Source organism: Rhincodon typus, chromosome 1, assembly GCF_021869965.1.
Source record: "Rhincodon typus isolate 14 chromosome 1, sRhiTyp1.1, whole genome shotgun sequence".
Taxonomy (NCBI): Eukaryota; Metazoa; Chordata; class Chondrichthyes; order Orectolobiformes; family Rhincodontidae; genus Rhincodon; species Rhincodon typus.
Window position 1 is genome coordinate 174,820,457 of NC_063332.1, and position 21,767 is coordinate 174,842,223.

The following is a 21,767-nucleotide window of genomic DNA, read 5'->3' on the forward strand; positions in this document are numbered from 1 at the left end:
GGAAATAAATAGAGAGAGGAGGGGTGGGGCTGGGGAAGGTAGGTGGGATGGTGATAGGTGAGTGCAGGTAGGTGGGGATTGGTCAGTGAGGTGGGAGGGGTGGATAGGTGGGAGAGAAGATGGACAGATCAAGGAGGCAGGGATGAGACGGAAGGTTGGTCATGGAATGAGGCTGGGGGTGGGGAGATTTTGAAAGTGGTAAAGTCCACATTGAGACCATCGGGCTGTAGGCTCCCAAAGCGGAATATGAGGAGCTACTCCTCCACTTTCTGGGTGGCGTCGTTGTGCCACTGGAGGAGGCCCAGGATGGACATGTCGCCCAGGGATTGGGAGGGGGATTTGAAGTGGTTCGCGACTGGGAGGTGTTGTTGTTTGTCCCGAACAGAGCACAGGTGCTGTACAAAGCAGTCTCTGAGCCTCCGCTTGGTCTCACCGATGTAGAGGAGACCACATCGGGAGCAGCAATTCATGAGGTTGTGTTTATAAAGCACTTTTAATTAGTAAAGTGTCACAAGACATTTCACACCAGCAACTGTGTAACAAAATGTGATAAGGCCTGTAAACAGATATAAGCAGAGTTAACTGACAGCTTGGTTCAAGAGGAGGAGAGAGACGTGAGAGTTTTAAGAAAGGAATTCTGGAGTTTAGGGCCCAGGCAACTGAAGACACAGCGGGATCTTGGAGGGTTATTGCACTGGAGGAGGTTAAAGAGATAGGGACAGGTTCAAAAACAAGGATGAGAATTAGAAAAATTGAGGCTACAACATTGTTCTACACTATTTGCAGGTTTCTCAGTGTCAAACAAGGTATAGATAGAACAGATTCCTTCAAAAAGATACTCATATGCTGCGGGCTGCATAGGCAGTGAGTGGGAAAACACAGGACAATTGAGCATTATTTTACAGCCAGGAGTTAAATCGGGGGACCCATGTGAATCACAACTTGAAACATTTTGTGGAAAAGGCTAGGCCTATTATAATTTCCTGGGAAGTCGCTCCATCATCACATTTGGTCACAGATACTATCAGTGCGTGCGAGAATGGAATTCTCTCCCAACAAATGTGGAAATGACAAAGGCAACGTTTTCTCACATTTGAAAGAGCCATTGTCTGAACGTCAATAGTTAAGATTGCACAGTGACAATGGACCCCTTAACTAAAAGAATCTCCACTCTCGTTTAACTCCAGGAGTGCGCAAATATCTGACTGAAGCATTCCTCTATCAGCCCCTTCACCCTGAAGGTATTGAGGAATTTGGGATCTCCGTGGTTTCACTCGCCCAGCTTTCCTTTCGCTCTGACCTGGGGCTGATTTCGACTCTCCCTCTGTAATGGGCCGGGGCAGGGGTTGGATGCCTACGTTAAAATGGCCAGTGTTGTATCTGTTAACAGTGCAATGGTGCCATTGTATTCCGAAAGGGAGCCACCACTCATTCCAAACAATGGGTCCTCTCGTGAACCCACTCCTTGGTCCTCCCTAGACCCTGCTTTCCTGTCTCAAACCACAGACAAAGTCCAGATTGATGGGTGGTGGAACCACAGAGGACTGTGAAACCAAAATGGTTAAATAGTAAAATTATATCTATGATTCCCTAGGTGCCCCATTGGTCAACCCAGTGGGAAGGAGAAGGAGCATTGATGTGGAGCAGTGATGTCCCCGTGTCTCACAAACACCACACCCCCACCACCAATTCAATATGGAGGGTAGAATAGGGCAGAATGGCCAGCGCTGGGGCTGGGGCGTGCGGTTAAGTCAACTCTTCCGTATTAAGGCACAGATGAAGGATTTCACAGCAACTAAGGGAGGAAAAGTGGAAGTTGGCATCCCTGATGCTCAGGATTATCAATCTTCAGAAATTAGTCAACACCAAAGAACTGCTTGTCTTTGTTGTGGACCAAAGGACTGATACCTGGACTTCAGGGGTTACGTTACGAGGACAGGTTATACAAATTAGTTGTGTTTACTCTAGAATTTAGAAAGTTAAGAGGTGATCTGATCAAAGTCTTCAAAATATTAACAGGAAATGTCAGGGTAGATCAAGATAAAGTATTCCCACTGGTTGGCGATTCTAGAACTGGAGGCACAGTCTGTGAATTAGGGCCAGAGGGTTCAGGAGAGATGGTACAAAGTACTTCTACACACAGAGGGTGAGAGAGGTTTGGAACTCTCTTTCACAAACAGCAGTGGTTGCTGGATCATTTGTTAATTTTAAATGTGAGAGAGATATATTTTGTTAAGCAAAGGTGTTAAGGGATGTGAGAACAGGCATGAGGGGCTGAATGGCCTACTCCAGTTTCCAAGTTCCTAACTGAAGGGATGGAATAAGATGTTTTTAAAAACTCCTTTCAAGGAATTGGGTATTGCTACTAGCCCTTGTTGCCCCTTGACGAGCCCAGTTGAATTAGGGGTCTTGCTCGGCCATTTCAGGGGTCAGATGAGAGTCAGCCACATTGCTGTGGGTCTGAATTCACATGTAGGCCAGACCAGGTAAGGATGGCAGTTTCCTTCCCTAAAGGACATTAGTGAACACAATGGGATAGTAGGAACTGCTGATGCTGGTGTCTGAGACAACAAGGTGTAGAGCTGGATGAACACAGCAGGCCAAGCAGCATCAGAGGAGCAGGAAGGCTGACGTTTCGGGTCTGGACCCTTCTTCAGAAATGCTGCATTCATCCGGCTCTACACCTTGTTATCTCAGTGAACAAGATGGGTTTTTCCAACAATCAATGATAGTTTCGTGGTCACCATGATTAAGATTTATTCTAGATTTATTGAATTTAAATTCCACTGGCTGTCTTGGTAGGAATTGAACCCGCATTCACAGAGTATTAATCTGGGTCTGTGGATTATGGTGACATAAGCACTATATGGTCATTGCCCACAGGAAACAATAGAATTGGATGGAGGACAGAGGGATCTAATTCCCAACAATCCAAAAGTGTCTCCATATGCAGTTGAGCAAATTCATTTTCAGCTCCGGAAGTATTTTTTGCTTTATTCCGCTGTGCTGGCGAGAAAGACAGTCTTTGCTTCTCTTGGAGTTACATCTGTTATATTCTTGGACAGGGAATCAGGCCACTATGCCCAGTTCCAGGCTGGCACAACTGATTGGCAAACAACATAACAGGTTACCCAGGAGGAGCACAGAAAGCTGGCCAGGTCACACAGAGCCACTGATGCCAACAGAACTGATCGTTGCACCAACAGTCACATTGTTGACTGTGGCAGTGATGTTCACTTTAGCTCAGTTCCAAGCTGTGGTCTGGTGTGCATGTGGTAAGGTGTGTGCCGTCAGTGCCAGCAATAACATTACCCACAACCACATCCTGAGACACTTGTCTCTTTGCAGCAAGGATCACAAGATGAAGGAGGAAGATAAAGAACAGAAACCAGGCCAAGGTCTCCTGTACTGTACACAGAAAGAGTCACAGAGAGCAACAACACAGAAAAAGGACCTTTGGCCCATTGAGTCTGTGCCAGTCAGAAAGAATCCCCTGACTATTCTAATCCCATTTCCCGGCAATTGGGCCATATTCTTGGCATCACAAGTGCACATCTAAATACTTCTTCACTGTGACGAGGGTTTCTGCTTCTCCCACCCTTACAGCTACAGAGTTCCCTCTGGGTGACAAAGATTTTCCTCGCATCCCCTCTAAACCTTCTGGCCCTTACCTTCAATCTATGCCCCCAGTCACTGATCCCTCCACTAAGGGGAATGTTTCTTTCTGTCTACCCTATCCATGCCCCTCCGAGTTTTATCCATCTCAATCACGTCCCCACCTCAGTCTCCTCTGCTCCAAGGAAAACAACCCCAGTCTGTCCAATCTCTCTGCGTCACTGAAACTCTCCATCACAGGCAACATACTGTTAAATCTTCTCTGCACCTTCCCCAGTGCAATCACATCCTGCCTGTAATGTGGATTCCAGAACTGAACACAATACTCTAGCTGTGGCCAAACCAATATTTTATACAGTTCTAGTATAACCTCCCTGCTTTTCAACTCTCTGCCTTGGCCAATAAAGGCAGGTATCCATATGCCTTCTTAACCACTTTATCTACCTGTCTCGCTAGCTTAAGGGACTGACAGACGTGTAGACCAAGGTCTCTCTGATCCTTGGTGCTCCCCAGGGTCCTAGTGTACATCAAGTAAAAGCTCATCAATCTGAACTGCTGTTTCTCTCCCCACAGATGTTCCCAGAACTGCTGAGGGTCTCCAGCACTTCCTGTTATGTCAGTTTTTTATGACAGAGGACATGTTTCCTTTCCAACCTCACTCCTCCATTGGTAAGAATAAATTCACATTTACTCAGGCTGCGATGTGGCCAATTATAGAGGTTTTGGGCTGTATCTGAATTAGTTGTAGAAACAATTCAACCAGGTTTCTTTCATAGTGTTAAGAATAAATCACTTAGAATAAATAAACAATATGCAAAGATGATCAACAACAAAAAAAAGGGTTTAGACTGTACAAAGGAAAATATGACTTAATTCTAACATTCAAACTTTAACATGAGGCAAATATGTGTAACAGACTAATGGTGGTTGAACATCCCACAGAATATATCAAACAGCAAATAACAGGTCTGCTGCGTTTCCCAGCAAAACCCAAAGACTTTAGTGACACTGTGAGTCACCAAATCTCATTAAATCTTCACAAGGGATCACGATTCTGCACTTTCCATGATCTGGCCTTAAAGGTTCCTCCAAAGCCACTCCATCAGATACTAGCTCCAAGGCCTCATATTCTGCTGTCCACTTGCTGTTCTGCATTCCCCTGGATTATTGGAAACTACACTCCAGTACTTACTCATAGGCACCAACTCCACCTTTTCAACAACTGTAAGCCATTATCGCCCCTAATTATTGCCCTAAACGCGCTCAGTTGCATGAAGCAAAAGTGTTGTAGGCTTTCAACCCCTACTCCCTCCTGCACTAATTATTAATTGGGCACTGGCTTCTTTCAGGCCCTTCATAGGTCCTAGGACTACTTTGAGTCTACAGTACACTGAGTTATTCAATTGGTCTTGGACTGTAGTACATAGATTTACACAGCTGCTCTTAGGCATTCCTGAGCCCAGCTACACAGAACTTGTGTTTTCTAGTTCCTTGAGCAGTACAGCTAAAAGCAGCCGAACATTAGGTCTGCTCTATCTCTGTCTCCTTTTCCATCTGACAGTAACCCAAAACTGCACTTGTGTGACTCCTAAATTGTCATGAATGGCCAACTGAGATACTTCACCTTACTGATGGGCAGAACTGAATGGAATTAATGTTGTGGAACAGTCAAATGTAGTAAATCCTTAGATTTCTCTTTTCCTTAAACGTTACCCTTTTCACAGAATGCCGGCTTACAGCACAAGTTGCATACAAGAGAAAGCAGGAATTGGTCGCTGCAGATTATATTGTCATTATCACACTGCTGTCTGTGAGATGTTAAAATTGGCTCTGCATTTCCTACAAAAGCCGAAACACTTCAAAAAGTGCTTCATTACCTGTAAATCAATTGAAGACATCCTGAGACAGACTTCGAGAATGCTGGGGAAACTCAGCAGGTTTGGCTGCGTCTGTGCAGGAGGGAAGCAGAGTTAACGCTTCAAGTCTGACCTGACTTTTCCTCAGAGCAGCGTTCTGTGTTTCTGTCTGATTCCTGGCATCCATAGTATTTTGTTTGTATTTGGGGGCATCCTGAGATTGTGAAAGGCGCTATACAAATGCAATTCCCTTGTTTCAGTGAGGAAAATAACTGATCTGAGTGTTACATTCTCTGCTGGCCAGCCGCCTGCTGAAAGTTAATTAATTTTCAACTCGCTGAGCAGATTTTACCCCCTCTGATTAGCACTGGGTAGCAGCAGATGCTAACTTTTTTTTTAAAAGATCATTTAAAAATAGACATTTATTTAAGCATGCACTACTTATGCAAGGCTGAATCTTGTGTCAATTGGTTAGTGAGGTAGATCAAACAGTAAAAACCAAACCACTGCTCCAATATTCTCAAGATCTGAACAGAATGATTACTGCACAGCTGGAGGTTATTTGGCCCATTGTGCCTGTACTATGTCTGTAAAGGCTATTCAGATAATTATCCACATCCTTTCAGAAAGCCATGATTGAATTTACCTCCACTACCATGTCAGGCAGCACATTCCAAACTCACACCTTAGAAAAAGCCTTTGCCTCACGTCCCCTCGCTTTTGTTTTCCAATTACCGTAAACATTTTGTGTACTTCTCCAGTTTCTCCTTATTTGCTCTGTCCAGTCTGTGTCAAATCTTTCTCATCATCGCTATTTCTCCGATGAACATGGCCCTAGTTTCTCCAATCTATCCTCATTATGCAGACTCTTACCTTGCAGAATCAATCTTTTCTGCATCCTCTCTAAAATCTTTATTTCCTTTCGAAAGTGCTGGGTGTTGTAATAGACAGTTTGCACCTGAAAGGGTTAACTGACATGAGCTAAGCTCCGTCCATTAGAGGATATAAAGAAGCACTCCTGGGAGACGCTAACCAGTCTCTTTAGGTTGTGTATCAGAATGTTCCAGAAGCTTACTCTATGGTCTCACAGAGGACACTATATATCTCAGACGTAATGCAAACAGCTCTTCAGTTTATCAAGGCTGATGCTCTCTTCCATGAAGACTTTGAATCTTCCCCATTAGTACCAGCAACATAGACTAACTAAAGAGGCAGGATTGGTGGCAGAGAACCACCCAGACAATTCAGGTGTCCCCGACTACGAGACTATAAGGTGCCCAGGGCTGGACATCAATAGATGCCACGCTAGCGTTTTACACACGTTCCCCATAACTTCCTCACTTCTGTCCCCCACACTTCGCTGTCTGGTCCAATCACAAAGGGATGTTGATTGGGTAAATTAGGAGAAACTGTCTGCTCCATCAGAAGGGTCAGATACCTGAGGCTGGTGATTGAATACGGAGGTTGGGGTGAGGGGGCAGGGGGTTGAGATAGGTTTACTGGGGCAGTGACTCACAATGATCTAGAATGAGCTCCCTGAAGGGGCGATGGAAGCAGACTCACAGGGAGCTTTCAAAAGGGGAAACATCGAGAAAACGAAACTCTGGAGGCCTCCGGGAAGAAAGTGGAGGAGGGGAGAGCTCTTTAAAGAGTTGGCACTGACATTATGGGCTGAATGGCCTCCTGAGCTCTGTCACTTTATGAGGTGGTACAAACTGAAGGTGGCTGTGACACATTGATGAAGAAATGAGGGCACAGTGCTCAGTGACATTCAGCAGATCACAAGAAATCTATTCCATCTGCCCATTATTTTTCCAGGTTGAGATAACTCCAGTAAAATTCCATTGATGTAAAATGGAAAGTCCTTCCGGTTCCTCCCCAATTATCTGAGCCCCACCTAATTTCAGCCTCATTTAAATCTCTCCGTCACCTTCTCTGCTCCAGAAAGTGCAAGCCCAGTCTCTCCACATCATTCAGCCCCTGGTACCACTGCAGTAAATTTCCTCTGCACCTTCTCAAGGGCCTTCACATCTTCTCTAAAGTGCAGTGCTCACAGATTACACAGAAAGCTCCAGCCAACAGCTAGCCAGTGTTTTATAAAGTTTTACCCCAACTTCATCAATTCCATAACTCTCTGGGTCTTCCTTGAAAACTTTTTATTAACTTTTCGCGTTGCCTTTCATGATTTGTGCACACTCTCAGACCTTGTTATAAAATTGCTCCAGTTGGTTTATACTGTGGTTGTACTTACTTGCTAAAGCTGTAGAGGAGACGTTCAAAGACTAGAACTGGGCCTGTGCTGCTCAGGATGGTGAGTGGTTGCCCAGCGAAAAGGCAGAAGACAGCTCCACTAACTGCTGTGCCCAGGAAACTCTCCAGTACACCCTGGGGATAGCACGAGAAATCAGAGTCAAAAAACTCCATCAGATATGTGGTCCTCAGATCCCCTTCAAAGGGGTTTATAATCTGACAGAAAGTTTAGGTGAGCACTACTACGGCACAGAAACAGGCCACTCGGCCCATCAATTCCCTTCCTGGATTATGTGCTGTTCTTCAGTATCCTTCTATTCCTTTCTTTGTACTAACTAACGAGCTTCCTCATTAATGTATCGACACTTCCCTTACTCCCTTTGAGCGTGTTTCACTACGATCTGCTGGCACTGGCCTTTCAGACAGCAGGTTCCAGGTCACAGACACGCTCTGGTTTTGCAGAGTTTGTTTAGTTTTGACTTTTCTGGCTCTTTCTTCCAAGATACATCGGTTCAAGTTTCTTGCTGTTACGTTGAATCCGCCACCAGCCTGTCCAGTTTACCAGCCTGCCTGTGCCCTCCCGAAGTCTACCTATAAGATGAAAAACTTAGGCCATTCGGCCCATCCAGTCTGCTCCACCATTCCATCATGGCTGATATGTTTCTCATCCTCATTCTCCTGCCCTATCCCTGCAACCCACTTTTCATGTCATACATTGATGATCTGGACGAAGGAACCGAGGACATTGTTGCTAAGTTTGCAGATGACACAAAGACAGGTGGAGGGATAGGTTTTGCTGAGGAAGCAGAGAGACTGCAGAAGGACTTGGACAGGCTGGGAGAGTGGGTAAAGAAGTGGCAGATGGAATACAGTGTGGGAAAGTGTGGGGTTATGTGCTTTGGTAGGAAGAGAATAAGTGCAGGCTATTTTGTAAATTGGGAAATACTTCAGAAATCTGAACCACAAAACGACTTGGTGGTCCTAGTTCAGGTTTCTCAGAAGGTTAACATGCAGGTTCTGATGGCAGTTGGGAGGCAAATGCAATGTTAGCATTCATTTTGAGAGGGCTAGAATACGAGAGCAGGGATGTACTGCTGAGCCTGTATAAGGCCGCATTTGGAATATTATGAGCAGTTTCGGGCTCCGTATCTAAGGAAGGATGTGCTGGCCTTGGAGGGGGGTACGGAAGAGGTTTACAAGAATGATCCCGGGGATGAAGGGCTTGTCATATGAGGAACATTTAAGGACTCTGGATCTGTGCTGGAAGGAGTTTAGAACAATGAGGGCATATCTCATTGAAACTTACAGAATATTGAGAGACCTAGATAAGGTGGACATGGAGAAGATGTCTCCACGAGTAGGAGAGACCAGGACCCGGGGGCACAGCCTCAGAGTGAAAGGCACAACCCTTTAGAACTGAGATGAGGAAGAAATTCTTCATCCAGAGGCTGGTGAACCTGTGGAACTCATTGTCACAGAAGGCTGTGGAGACCAAGTCATTGAGTGTACTCGAGACAGAGATAGATGTGTTCTTGACTGGGAAGGGGATTCAAGGGTTATGAGGAGAAGGCAGGAGAATGAGGTTGAGAAATATATCAGCCAAGATCGAATGGTGGAGCAGACTTGATGGGCTAAATGGCCTAATTCTATTCTTATATTTTATTGGCTTGTAGTCTACGGTCTAACCCTGGATCACTTTACTAATTAAGAACCTGTCTATCTTGTTTCTGTCCCTTTCAGCGTTTCCTGCGTTCCCAAGATTTGTGTGGCCAGCAAACTCTAACTGACTGGTTTTCTGGAAGGCCAGTGCTCCTGTTACTGGGAGACACAGTTGTACACTTTCCTCCAGTCTGTTTTTCTCACTGTTCACCATGGCTGTCTGCATACAGAGTCTGTGAGCTAAATTTACAAACACATTAGCCTTCCAATCCCTCACCTTCTATGCTGCTGACAAGTATCTAATGAAGAAAGATGGCTCACCTCTATGTTAGAATATTCTTTGCAAAGTCTGAATCAATTGTGGAAAAGGATCAAAGAGATTTTGGAAAACTGATAAAAGAAATTACTCAATGTAACGAGGCAGTTTAATAAGGTCACTGTCGAAGCAAAACAAGCACCTGCAATTCTTTCTTAGAGAGTTACAACACAGGAGAAGTTCTGTTAAACTTACATGAACTTCACTTGGAGAACAGAGAGTAATTGTGATCCCCAGATTACAAAACAGGCAATGGAGAAGATCAGAAATGATTGACCACAGTGATACCAGAACTGCAAGGGGACAGTCATCACGAAAGATTGAGCGGGTAGTCGCTCTTTTATCGTGTGAAGAGAAAAGTAACGAATGACGTGATGGAGCACGAAAGGAGTGACAAAGTGTTTCTACTTATCAGTGAGACTTGAACCAGGAATCGTAAACGAAGAGAATCTTTCATAAATCCAATTGGGAATTCAGGAGACAGTGGGTGGAGTATGGATTTTACTCCCATAGGGAGTATGAGGACAAAGATTAAGGGAAACTGGATTAACCTAAACAGGAAATGGGAAGAGTATGCTGATGGGGTGAGGTGAAGTGTGATTGGAGGAGGTTGATGGAGAGAATAAGCACTAGAATAGAAGAGTTGGGCCGAATGGCCTGTTTTGTATTTCTGGGGGTGATGTGTTGAAGGAGAATGATAGTCAGTGCAGTGCCTCCACATGAGACAGTGGGTCTGTAGCCAGAACAAACCTGCATATTGTCAGTAGCATCCCCAAGGAGACCTCCAAAGGTGATGGCATTGGTCACAGTCCCCAGATAGATAAACAGAATGGCAGAAAGTGACTGGATGCTCAGTGCGTCATAAAAATCGCTGGCAAACCATGGGATCTTCCTTTTGATATCAGCCACAAAACCACCAAACAACCTGAGGAACCAGAAAGGGGAAAGTGAGAACATTTCATCGGAACATTCCTTAAGGGACAAAGCTGAGGAGGGCCCATTAGTCCCTAGAGGGTGCTCCAACATTCCAGACATTCAAAAACAAAGGATCAGGGAATACAAGGTTACATAATCAATAAAAGATCATTAGAATTAGGAGTAAGAGCAGGCCATTCAGCCCCTCTCCTAAATGTTCCATCATTCAAGAGAATCATGGCTGGTCTGGGTGTGGTCTCAACTCCATCTTCCTGTCCATCTTACCCCTTCCTCCTTCCCACTACCTTGGACTCCTTTCTCACTGAAAAACTTGTCTCACTCAGCCCTGACTATATTCCGCGACAGAGTGTCTTCCAACTGCTAACGACACTGCGAGAAAAGAAATTCCTGCTCATTCTCTGACAGAACCCTTATTTTTGAAACAGTCTCTCCTCTGGATCTAGATTCCCTTATGAGAGGAAACATTCTGTCAGCATTTACCCTGACTAGCCACCCCCTCAGGGATCTGTTATATAACAGCCTTTGTCATATCTCTCCCTCTTGGCAGTCAACAGGTTAATTCCTGGAGTTGGAACTGAGGCTAATTCTGGCAACTATTAGGGACAGAGGAAAGTGGAGCACAAATATGCCATTCTCAGTTCCACCAATGAGACTAGTTTGTGGCTAACCATCTGCTGCAGCGCCATTTTCCCACATTATCCCTGTGTCCCTTATAACCGGTCCATCTCAAACTTGAACCACAGTGGTTAAGGATATTGTTCTTGGCTGTCTGTTTGCATGTGGAAAGGAATGCAGTGACCAAGGTCCCCCTACAGGGGTCAGCCTTTACTTCAGCATCCTTGACATCCGCCCGATCGACCAATAACAGAAGCTCGAGGTCAATGTTTCAGCTGAAGGATGGCACCTCTGATAGTGCAGCACTCTCTCTGTGCCACCAGAGATGCCAGTCACCTCCTGGACTGAAGGGTAGCCTCTCAATGTCCTCATGAGCAGTCCGAGGTGAGGTGTCGTCACGTTAATATCCGAGCCACGGCTGACATCGGGTCACACTTCCTCATCCAATGGGCAGCGAAGATCTGGAACGCTCTCCCGCCCTCCGGAAAACCGTTGATGTTGTTGGTCAATTGAAAACATGAAAACTGAGATGGATGGGTTTCATTGGGTAAGGATGGTCAGGGTCGTTGAATCAAGGTGGGTAAATGGGCATTTTTAAATTTTTTTCCATGGGATGTGGGTATCACAGGCTGGGTCAGAATTTGTTGCCCGTCCCCAATTGCCCTCGAATGGAGTATCTTGCTCAGCCATTTCAGAGGGCAGTTAGGAATCAATACCATTGCTGTGGTTTGGAGTCACACGTAGGCCCGACCAGAATCTGCAGGTTCCTTCCCCAGAGGACATCAATGCATCAGATGGGTTTTTTTTAGAACAATCGATGACAGTTTTATGCTCACCATTAGAGACTAGCATTTATTGGAAAATGTATTAATTGAATTTAAATGCCACCAGGCACTGTGATCCAACTGAATAGAGGAGCTAGCCTGAGGGCAGATGGGTCTCCTCCTGTTCCCGAGTAATTTTGTTCAGAATTAACAAGTGCTAATAACTGACTGAATTGGCTGCAAAATACTTGCAAAAATCTTTAAATGCTCATGGAAATAATTAAAAGTAACAGTACACTGCAGAAATTCATCAAAGATTCTTTGACAGCACCTTCCAAATCCATGACCACATCCATCTAGAAGGACAAGGGCAGCAGTTACATGGGAACACCATAGAATTCATACAGCATTGAAGCAGGCCATTCAGCCCACACTGACCCTCTGAAAAGCATCCCACCCAGACTCACACCTACCCTATCCCTTTAACCCCACAATTCCCTCAGCTAACCCACACATCCCTGGACACTACGGGCAATTTAGCATGGCCGATTCACCCTAACCTGCACATCTTTGGACTGTGGGAAGAAACTGGAGCACCCGGAGGAAACTCACACAGACACGGGGAGAACGTGCAAACTCCACACAGACAGTCACCCGAGACTGAAATCGAACCCGGGTCCCTGGTGCTGTGAGGCAGCAGTGCTGACCGCTGAGCCACCGTGTCACTCTCACCACCCCCAGCAAGTTCCCCTCCAACCCACTCACCATCCTGACTTGGAAATATATCACCGTTCCTTCAGTGCCACTGGGTCAAAATCCTGGAATTCCCTCCCCAAGGGCATTGTGGGTCTATCTACAGCACATGGACTGTAGCGGTTCAAGAAGGCAGCTCACCCCCACCTTCTCAAGGGGCAACTAGGGATTGGCAATAAATGCTGGGCCCAGCCAGTGACACCCACATCCCATGAATGAATTAAAATAAAAGCAGCTAAACAATTATCAACGTGATGGACCTGTGCTTCGTACCTTCCAGTTTTCTTCAGTTCATCTGGGATTTCATGTCCACCACCTCCGTGTCCCCCATCATGAAGCATGTCTCCGTTCATCTGAATAGCTTCCCCTCCGGCAAACATGTTCTTTCTGTTTAAAAGGAAAGTGTTACACTGAAATAATAACCTTCAAACTGCTGCACTCAGGTTTAATACCAATGTTTTTGTGTTTTTTTTTGGGTAAGAGGTTCTTCTTCAATTGGTCTCAGAGGTCAAGGCCCATGGGCTGGAACGTAGGGCGAGATGAGTTAGGTTTATTTAATCAGGAAGGAGGGTTAGAGGCTGTGACCCATCCACCTCAATAAGGATCTCTGGGAAAGCTCGTGGTCGACTTCCTATCTTGCTGCCAATTGACAACTTAACACGAACAGTTAAGCATCACTTAGTGAGCGCATCCTGATGGCACCAATATTCACCCTGCCCAGTTAGCAGGCTGGTATCTGACTGGGTTCCCCAGCTGCTTGAAGGAACCAGCATCGGGAAGTGAGGGAATGAAGCGTGGGATTTCCTGGAAGTCACCCGACAACCCTTGATGTCAACCCCCTCCTCCCCTGTGAGCACCCCCACCCCACTCCCCAAACCTGCTGGACCCCTCCTGCCATTCGAGAACACCCGCTGTTATCAGACTTGTGAACAGACCTCTCATATAATAGAGTTGATCTTTCTCTGCACCTTCTCAGTAGCTGTAACACGATTATTCTGCATTCTGTTCTATTACCCCACCACGCCCCCACACCCCCCGTCCCCACCACCCCGATGCACTTATGGAAGGTATGGTTTGTCTAGTTAGCGCGCAAAACAATACTTTTCACTGTATCTCAGTACATGTGACAATAATAAATCAAATTAAATCACTGACCTGCTCACCAGTTCAACCAGCGAGTGGCCACAGTACTGACCACAGCCATGTGATTCCACAGTGATGCCACTGAGGAATGTCAAGCTCAGTCTAGGGTCTTTGATTGGCTGGCTTTGGGATGGGTTGGGGAAGGGACCACTGCTGCCCAGTTACCCATGCCTGACTGCCACTTCATCCAGCAGCCCTTCCTGAAAACAGGGGATGGTAGACTCTTGCTGACTGCCCAGATAACAGCAAGACCCTCGTCACCTCTGCTAAAGACCACCAGCAGTGTGTGGGGAGATACTGAGTCAACATCGCATTAAAGAGAGGCTTTGATTAACAGAACCACGTTTACAAATGTGGAGCCAGTCTGAATCTCTTCACAGAGAAGGGAGTTATTTTATCAACGGTGAAAGTTCTAACAAAAAACCCTTATCTTGTGATGATATCAAAAAGACGCTATTTTAAACTGGCTGCAACTGGAATAGCTCATAAAAGATTAAAATATAGACAGAAAGATAGTTCCAAACTTTTGCAATACCACCTCCAGCCATTAATGTTTAAAAGCCAAAATATTTTATCTTATCTTGATAGGGAGAAGCTGTTCCTGCTCATAAAGAAAATAGCAAGAGGGTGCAGATTTAAAACAATGTGCAAACGAAGCAAGGGTAATGTGTGGAAAATCATTTTTATACAGCGAGTGGCTAGGGTCTGGAATGCACTGCCTGGAAATGTGGGGGAGGCAGGTTCCATTGAGGCATTTCAGAGGGTGTTGGGTGGTTTTTGCATAGAAATGGTGTGTAGGTATATGGAGAAATGGCTGGAGATTGGCGCTAGGGAATGGAACTGGTGCAGGCATGATGGGCTCAATAGCCTCTTTCTGCACCATAACTGTGAATCTACAGTCTTAGGCAGCAATTACCATTGGATAGTTCTGACTGGTTACCCAAAAGAATACATTGAAAAAGGTGAGGGAGGTTCTGGATTTGACCGTTCCAAGGGTATTTTTTAGCTGCTGGGGCCCCGAGCCTCTGTCTAAACCTCTCCCCCTCCCCTCCCTTCCTCTCTCCTCTATGGCTGAACCTCTGAACCTCTCTCAGAGGGCCGACAGGTCGTGGCCCAGAGTCCATGGGCCTGCAGCTGGGAAGGTGGCAATGGTGGTGGGCTTGAACCCTACAGCTTACTGCTTCTTGGGTGGCATGGTGGCTCAGTGGTTAGTACTGCTGCTTCACAGCATCAGGGACTTGGGTTCGATTCCAGCCTCTGGCAACTGTCTGTGTGGAGTTTGCACATTCTCCCTGTGACTGTGTGGGTTTCCTCCCACAGTCCAAAGATGTGCAGGTTAGGGTGGATTGGCCATACTAAATTGCCCATAGTGTCCAGGGATGTGTAGCTTAGGTGAGTTATAGGGGGATGGGTCTGGGTGGGATGCTACAAGGGTCGCTGTGGATTTGTTTGGCCAAAGGGCCTGTTCCCACAGTGTAGGGATTCTATGATTCTAAATGAAACTCTGGTTGAGAAGCAGTATTCCCTACAAGGTGCTGTTTGGAGCCAGCAGACTGGGCTCAAAGCTCCCAGTCAGCACCAAAAAAAACCCCAAAATATTAGTGAGCCACATTTCACCATCTCACCTCACTCCCACCTGAATTCCTTCAATAAGCCACAGGAATAGAAGAAGGCCATTCTAGCCCATTGAGTCTGCTCCACCATTCCATGAGATGGTTGATCTGTCAATCCTCAACTCCACGTTCCTGCCTGTTCCCCATAACACTTGATTCTCTGCACTGATTAAGAATCTTGACTATGCTTAAGACCCAGCCTTGACGACCCTCTGCAGTAAAGAATACCACAGATTTACTCCCCTCTGAGTGGAAATTCATCCTCCCTGTCTGAAGTCAATGAGGATTTAAGGGCCTCATCCTACACTCCCCACCTCCATATACAATTATTTTGCTGTAGGTGGAGGAGGAAAAGTTGGCTAATCTCCTCAATGGGGGCAGACTGTCAGGTTGGAGGGTTGGGGAGTCAGGAGGACATCAATCTGAGCACAATTTAGGGAGGGGGCATTAGGGAGAGCAGAAGGGCAATGGTGACCACTGAAAGCCACCCTTCCAGCCTAGTTTCTGAGCCACCTGAATCCCTCTCTCCCATTGACCCTCACCCCTGTGGGACCCCTCCAGACCACACTTAGCTGGTGTGTGGGAAATCTTGGGTTTCTGGTTTCAGTGGATGGGGCATTGCTGTCAAGTTCTGGGACTGGCAGTCTCAGCTGTTGGTGGCAGGGACTTCCTAATGTGGCGCAGCCACTCAGCTGTCTGATTGTCAGACATTGACTGGGCTCTTTCAACTTTGATGGGCACAGGTTGCTGTCCTGGAAACTTTCCCGCTTCTGGACTTAGTCCAAAAACTCTGTATCAATCTTCTGTCTGACTGCACACTCTGTGAAGCACTTTCATTGAATCCCTACAGTGCGGAAGCCGACCATTCGGCCCATCGAATCTACACTGACCCTCTGAAGAGTATCCCACCCAGACCCACCCCATCCCTGTAACCATGCATTTCCCATGACTAATCTACAACCTACACATCCCTGGATAAAAACTAAAAGAACTGCGGATGCTGTAAATCAAGAACAAAATCAGAAGTTGCTGGGAAAGCTCAGCAGGTCTGGCAGCATCTGTGAAGAGAATTAATGTTTCGGGTCCGGTGACCCTTCCTCAGAACTGACTAGCTAGGAAAATGTTGGTTTATACACAGAAGATAGGGTGGGGGCAGGCGGGGGTAAGGAGTCCGGAGCGCCCGGAGGGGACCCGCGCAGGAATGCAGGGGCATGTGTGGGCTCCACGCAGATAGTTGCCTGAGGCTGGGGTTGGGCCCGGGTCTCCGGCACTGTGAGGCAGCCGTGCTAACCACTGAGCCAGTGTGCTGCCCTCAAACTAATTACACCATAATCATACAGAGAACATTTAATTTAAAGCAATAATGCTCACTCCCCTTCCACCACCAATTTGTTTCTGCATCATAGTAACTGTTTGTCCTTCCCTGTGACTTCATAAATAATTTCTTGATAAATGAGTTTATTCTGAATTTCTGGGCCAGGTAGGACTTGTACCTGGGTCTTCTGGTTTAGGGGCAGGGACACTACTCTGTGCTATGAGACCGCTTTTCAAGTGCTCACATTTGAACGTGCCACTGCCAATCCTAAAATGATATGGGTCATAAGGAGAGCAGCAAGTCTGTGAACAACCTACCGAATTCAGGCTATTAGATAGGCATATGGATGATAGTATAAAGTAGGGGTGGAGGTTAGATAGACCTCAGGATTAGGGTAAAGTTTCAGCACAACATCGTGGGCCAAAGGGCCTGTACTGTGCTGTACTGTTCTATGTTCTATGTTCTATGATAGGTGGGGATAGAGCCCAAAGAGAGAGAAGAGCAGTTGGACAGACAGAGGAATTGATAACAATCTGGTTAATTACATACTACCTGTTGTTACTCACTAACAGTCCCCAATAACAGCTATTCACCCTCCTACCCAGAGTGTTAACTCTGGCTTTTCCTTCACAGATGCTGCCAGACCTGCTGAGCTTTTCCAGCAACTTCTGTTTTTGTACACATCTCTGGATAGGAATCAAACCCGGGTCCCTGGTGCTGTGAGGCAGCACCGCTAACCGCTGAGTCATTGTGCCACCCTTCTAGGACCTACACTTTGGAGTGTACTCAAGGTGCTATATAATTGCACACCGCAGTTGTTATTTCTTGAACTCAGAAACTGCTGGTGGAACTCTTGACTGATTGTTATCAGTGGCCTCTGCACGGACTGAGAAAGAACTGCATTGTCAGTCTGATGCTTCACAGCACGAGCAACTGGGAGGGGGCTTCTTATTTATTTGACTCTTATTGATGGGGTTCTGTTCAGGGAATCAACACAAATTGAAAATGCACTGGCTTTTCAGCTTCCAAATCTCACGACCTCAAAATAACAGGGTCAAGCAACAGCCCAAAAAAAAAAATCACAACTCTGCATTCATATAGCACCTTATCATGCCCCAAAAGCCCTTCAAACTGATCCATTACTTCTGCAGTGTTGTTGCTCTGAAGTGCAGATCAACAGTATAAAAATATAGTTGAGCCTTGTCAAATGAATTTGGTTAATGACAAACATTTCTTTTGTTTTTACTCAGTCAGCAATGTTTAGAATCCATTTCTGATCAAATTGGATTAGAGTGTAATCCAGGAAGGAGTGCAAAGGTTTGATTCATTTCAGCTTTGCTCTGATTCACTGATAACTGCTCACAACAATAGCTTGCATTTATTTAGCAGCTTTATTGTAGTAAAACATTGCAATGCACTTCACAGCCAGGTTTCCAATCAAAGTTTAACAGTGAATCACATAAGGACATTTGGACAGGACAGGATATACCATTGACCAGAAACTCAACTGGACTGACCACATAAACACAGTGGCTACAAGAGCAGGCCAGAAGCTGGGAATACTGTGGCGAGTAACTCACCTCCTGACTCCCCAAAGCTTTTCCACCATCTACAAGGCACAAGTCAGGAGTGTGATGGAATACTCCCCACTTGCCTGGATGGGTGCAGCCCCAACAACACTCAAGAAGCTTGACACCATCCAGGACAAAGCAGCCCACTTGACTGGCACCACATCCACAAGCATTCACTCCCTCCACCACCGACGCTCAGTAACAGCAGTGTGTACTATCTACAAGATCCACTGCAGAAATTCACCAAAGATCCTCAGGCAGTACGCCAATGTGACGCCACTGTTTAAAAAAGGAAGTAGACAAAAAGCAGGTAACTATAGGCCAGTTAGCTTAACTTCGGTTGTGGGGAAAATGCTTGAATCTATCATTAAGGAAGAAATAGCAAGACATCTGGATATAAATTGTCCCATTGGGAACACCCAGCATGGGTTCATGAAGGGTAGGTCATGTTTAACTAATTTGGTGGAATTCTTTGAGGACATTACTTGCATGGTGGACAATGGGGAACCTGTGGATGTGATGTATCTAGATTTCCAGAAGGCATTTGACAAGGTGCCACACCAAAGGCTGCTACATAAGATAAAGTTGCACGGTATTACAGGTAATGTATTGGCATGGATAGAGGATTGGTTGACCAGTAGAAAGCAAAGAGTAGGGGTAAATGGGTGTTTTTCTGGTTGGCGGTCAGTGGCTAGTGGTGTGCCTCAGGGATCAGTGTTGGGACCTCAATCGTTTACAATTTACATAGAAGATTTGGAGTTGGGGACTAAGTGTGGTATGTCAAAATTTGCAGATGACACTAAGGTGAGTGGTAGAGCAAAGTGTGCAGAAGACACTGAAAGTCTGCAGAGGGATATAGGTAGTCTAAGTGAGTGGGCAAAGGTCTGGCAGATGGAGTACAATGTTGATAAGTGTGAGGTCATCCATTTTGGTAGGAATAACAGCAAAATGGACTATGTTTTAAATGGTAAAAAATTGCAACACGCTGCTGTGCAGAGGGACTTGGGTGTCCTTGTGCATGAATCTCTGAAGGTGGGATTGCAGGTGCAGCAGGTAATTAAAAAGGCAAATGGAATTTTGTCTGTCATTGCTCGAGGGATGGAGTTTAAAAACAGGGAGGCTATGCTGCAGCTGTATAGGGTCCTGGTGAGGCCACACCTGGAGTACTGTGTGCAGTTTTGGTCTCCTTACTTGAGAAGAGATATACTAGCACTGGAGGGGGTGCAGAGGAGATTCACTTGGTTGATTCCAGAGTTGAGAGGGTTGGATTATGAGGAGAGACTGAGTAGACTGGGATTATACTCATTGGAATTCAGAAGAATGAGGGGAGATCTTATAGAAACATAAGATTATGAAGGGAATAGATAAGGTGGAGGCAGGGAGGTTGTTTCCGCTAGCAGGTGAAACTAGGATTAGAGGGCATTGCCTCAAAATAAAGGGAAACAGATGTAGGACTGAGGTCAGGAGGAACTTCTTCACCCAAAGGGTTGTGAATCTGTGGAATTCCCTGCCCAGTGAAGCGGTTGAAGCTACCTCGCTGAATGTTTTTAAGGCAAGGCTAGATAAATTTTTGAACAGTAAAGGAATTAAGGGTTATGGTGAGTGGGCGGGTAAGTGGAGCTGAGTCTCAAAAAGATCAGCCATGATCTTATTAAATGGCGGGGCAGGCTCGAGGGGCCAGATGGCCTACTCCTGCTCCTAGTTCTTATGTTCTTATGTTCTTAGCACCTTCCAAACCCACGACCACTTCCATCTGGAAGGACAAGGGCAGCAGATACATGGGAACACCACCCCCTTGCAAGTTCCCCTCCGAGCCCCTCGCCATCCTGACTTGGAAATATAATCGCTGTTCCTTCACTGTCACTGGGTCAAAATCCTGGAATTCCCTCCCTAAGGGATCAACCTACCGCACATGGACTGCAGCGGTTCAAGAAGGCAGCACACCCCCACCTTCTCAAGGGCAAGTGGGGATGGGAAATAAATGCTGGGCCCAGCCAGCTACACCCACATCCTACAAATGAAACTTTAAAAAGTGACGAGAACCTTAGTCAAAGAGGTTATCTTTCAGAAGTGTCTTAACAGAGACAGGTGGAGAGGCTGAGGGAGAGGGAGGTGAGGAGGTCTGAGGGAGGGGATTGGGAGCTGTGGAGGGAGGGAAATGGGATGTATTACTGAGGCTGGAATGAAAGGTGTCCCGAGAGAGCTGGTTAGCACTCAAATAGAGGAATTGACAAAATCAGGGAGCCATGAGTCGATTTGGGAAGTATTTGGAAACCAGGGCATCAGTTTGAGGATCAAGTCTTTGCTACACCATGCGTCAGGGTAGGTAAGTGAGCATGAGGAGGGAGGAGTAACAAGACACGATGTGAACTAATCTCGAGGCAACAACAGACTCTGCAAGGGGCAGAGCAGCTGTGCACGTTCTGATATTTAAAGCAAGTTTTAGCGTGTGACAGTTGCAGCTGCAAGCCAGTATTCCAGAGGTCAGATGAACATCCTCCAGGGTCAGTTCAGGGCTGGTTTCAATTTAGAACAAACATGTTGCTGCCTTGTCCTATCTCTAAAGGAGTCATTAAGTTAAAGCAGTTTTAAAGGAAGAGGAACAGCAAACTCTCTGGTGCTGGCCAAACCACAGTGGAGCTGCAGCTAATTTGTTTGCACACAAACAGGGTTTAGGGGATGTTGTGTGGGCAAGCATTGCATTTCAACATTAATGATACTGTCCCACTTCTTTATGCAGCTGTACAACAAAGTATGATTCAAGAAACTCGTTCCTTAATCTGCCCTTGTAATCACATCCAGCTCAGAGTGACCCTTTACATCTGACCTGACAACACACTTCTCCAGAATTAGGAAATGAACACTTCAGCCTCGGACTGAAGCTCAACAAATGTTACTCCTCGACCAGCTCCGTGCAAACACTATTAAACATTGTCAGCCATGGCCCCACATGGGCATATTCCTGCTCTTAGGCTGAAAGGTCAGGCCTCCACACCTCCACACTCTTTAGGGAGCGCCGCACTGCCGGAGGGTCAGCGCTGAGGGAGCGCCACACTGTCACAGGGTCAGTGCTGGGGGAGTGCCGCACTGTCACAGGTCAGTGCTGGGGGAGTGCCGCACTGTCACAGGGTTAGTGCTGAGGGAGCGCCGCACTGTCACAGGGTCAGTGCTGGGGGAGTGCCGCACTGTCACAGGGTCAGTGCTGAGGGAGTGCTGCACTGTCACAGGGTCAGTGCTGAGGGAGTGTCGCACTGTCGGAGGGTCAGTGCTGAGGGAGCGCCGCACTGTCGGAGGGTCAGTGCTGAGGGAGCGCTGCACTGTCACAGGGTCAGTGCTGAGGGAGCGCCACACTGTCACAGGG

At 46.3% G+C, this 21,767-nt stretch overlaps 1 protein-coding gene across 1 annotated transcript in view; it reads right to left on the reverse strand.

The window, feature by feature from the left end:
- slc4a4a (solute carrier family 4 member 4a) overlaps window positions 1-21,767 on the reverse strand; it is a 192,188-nt gene that overhangs the window by 94,456 nt on the left and 75,965 nt on the right. The window contains exons 8-10 of the mRNA XM_048612755.1: window positions 13,038-13,151; window positions 10,447-10,621; window positions 7,723-7,856 (exon numbers count right to left, since the gene is read on the reverse strand). Coding sequence (XP_048468712.1) covers window positions 7,723-7,856; window positions 10,447-10,621; window positions 13,038-13,151 — 423 coding nt within the window. The remainder of the gene's footprint in view (window positions 1-7,722; window positions 7,857-10,446; window positions 10,622-13,037; window positions 13,152-21,767) is intronic.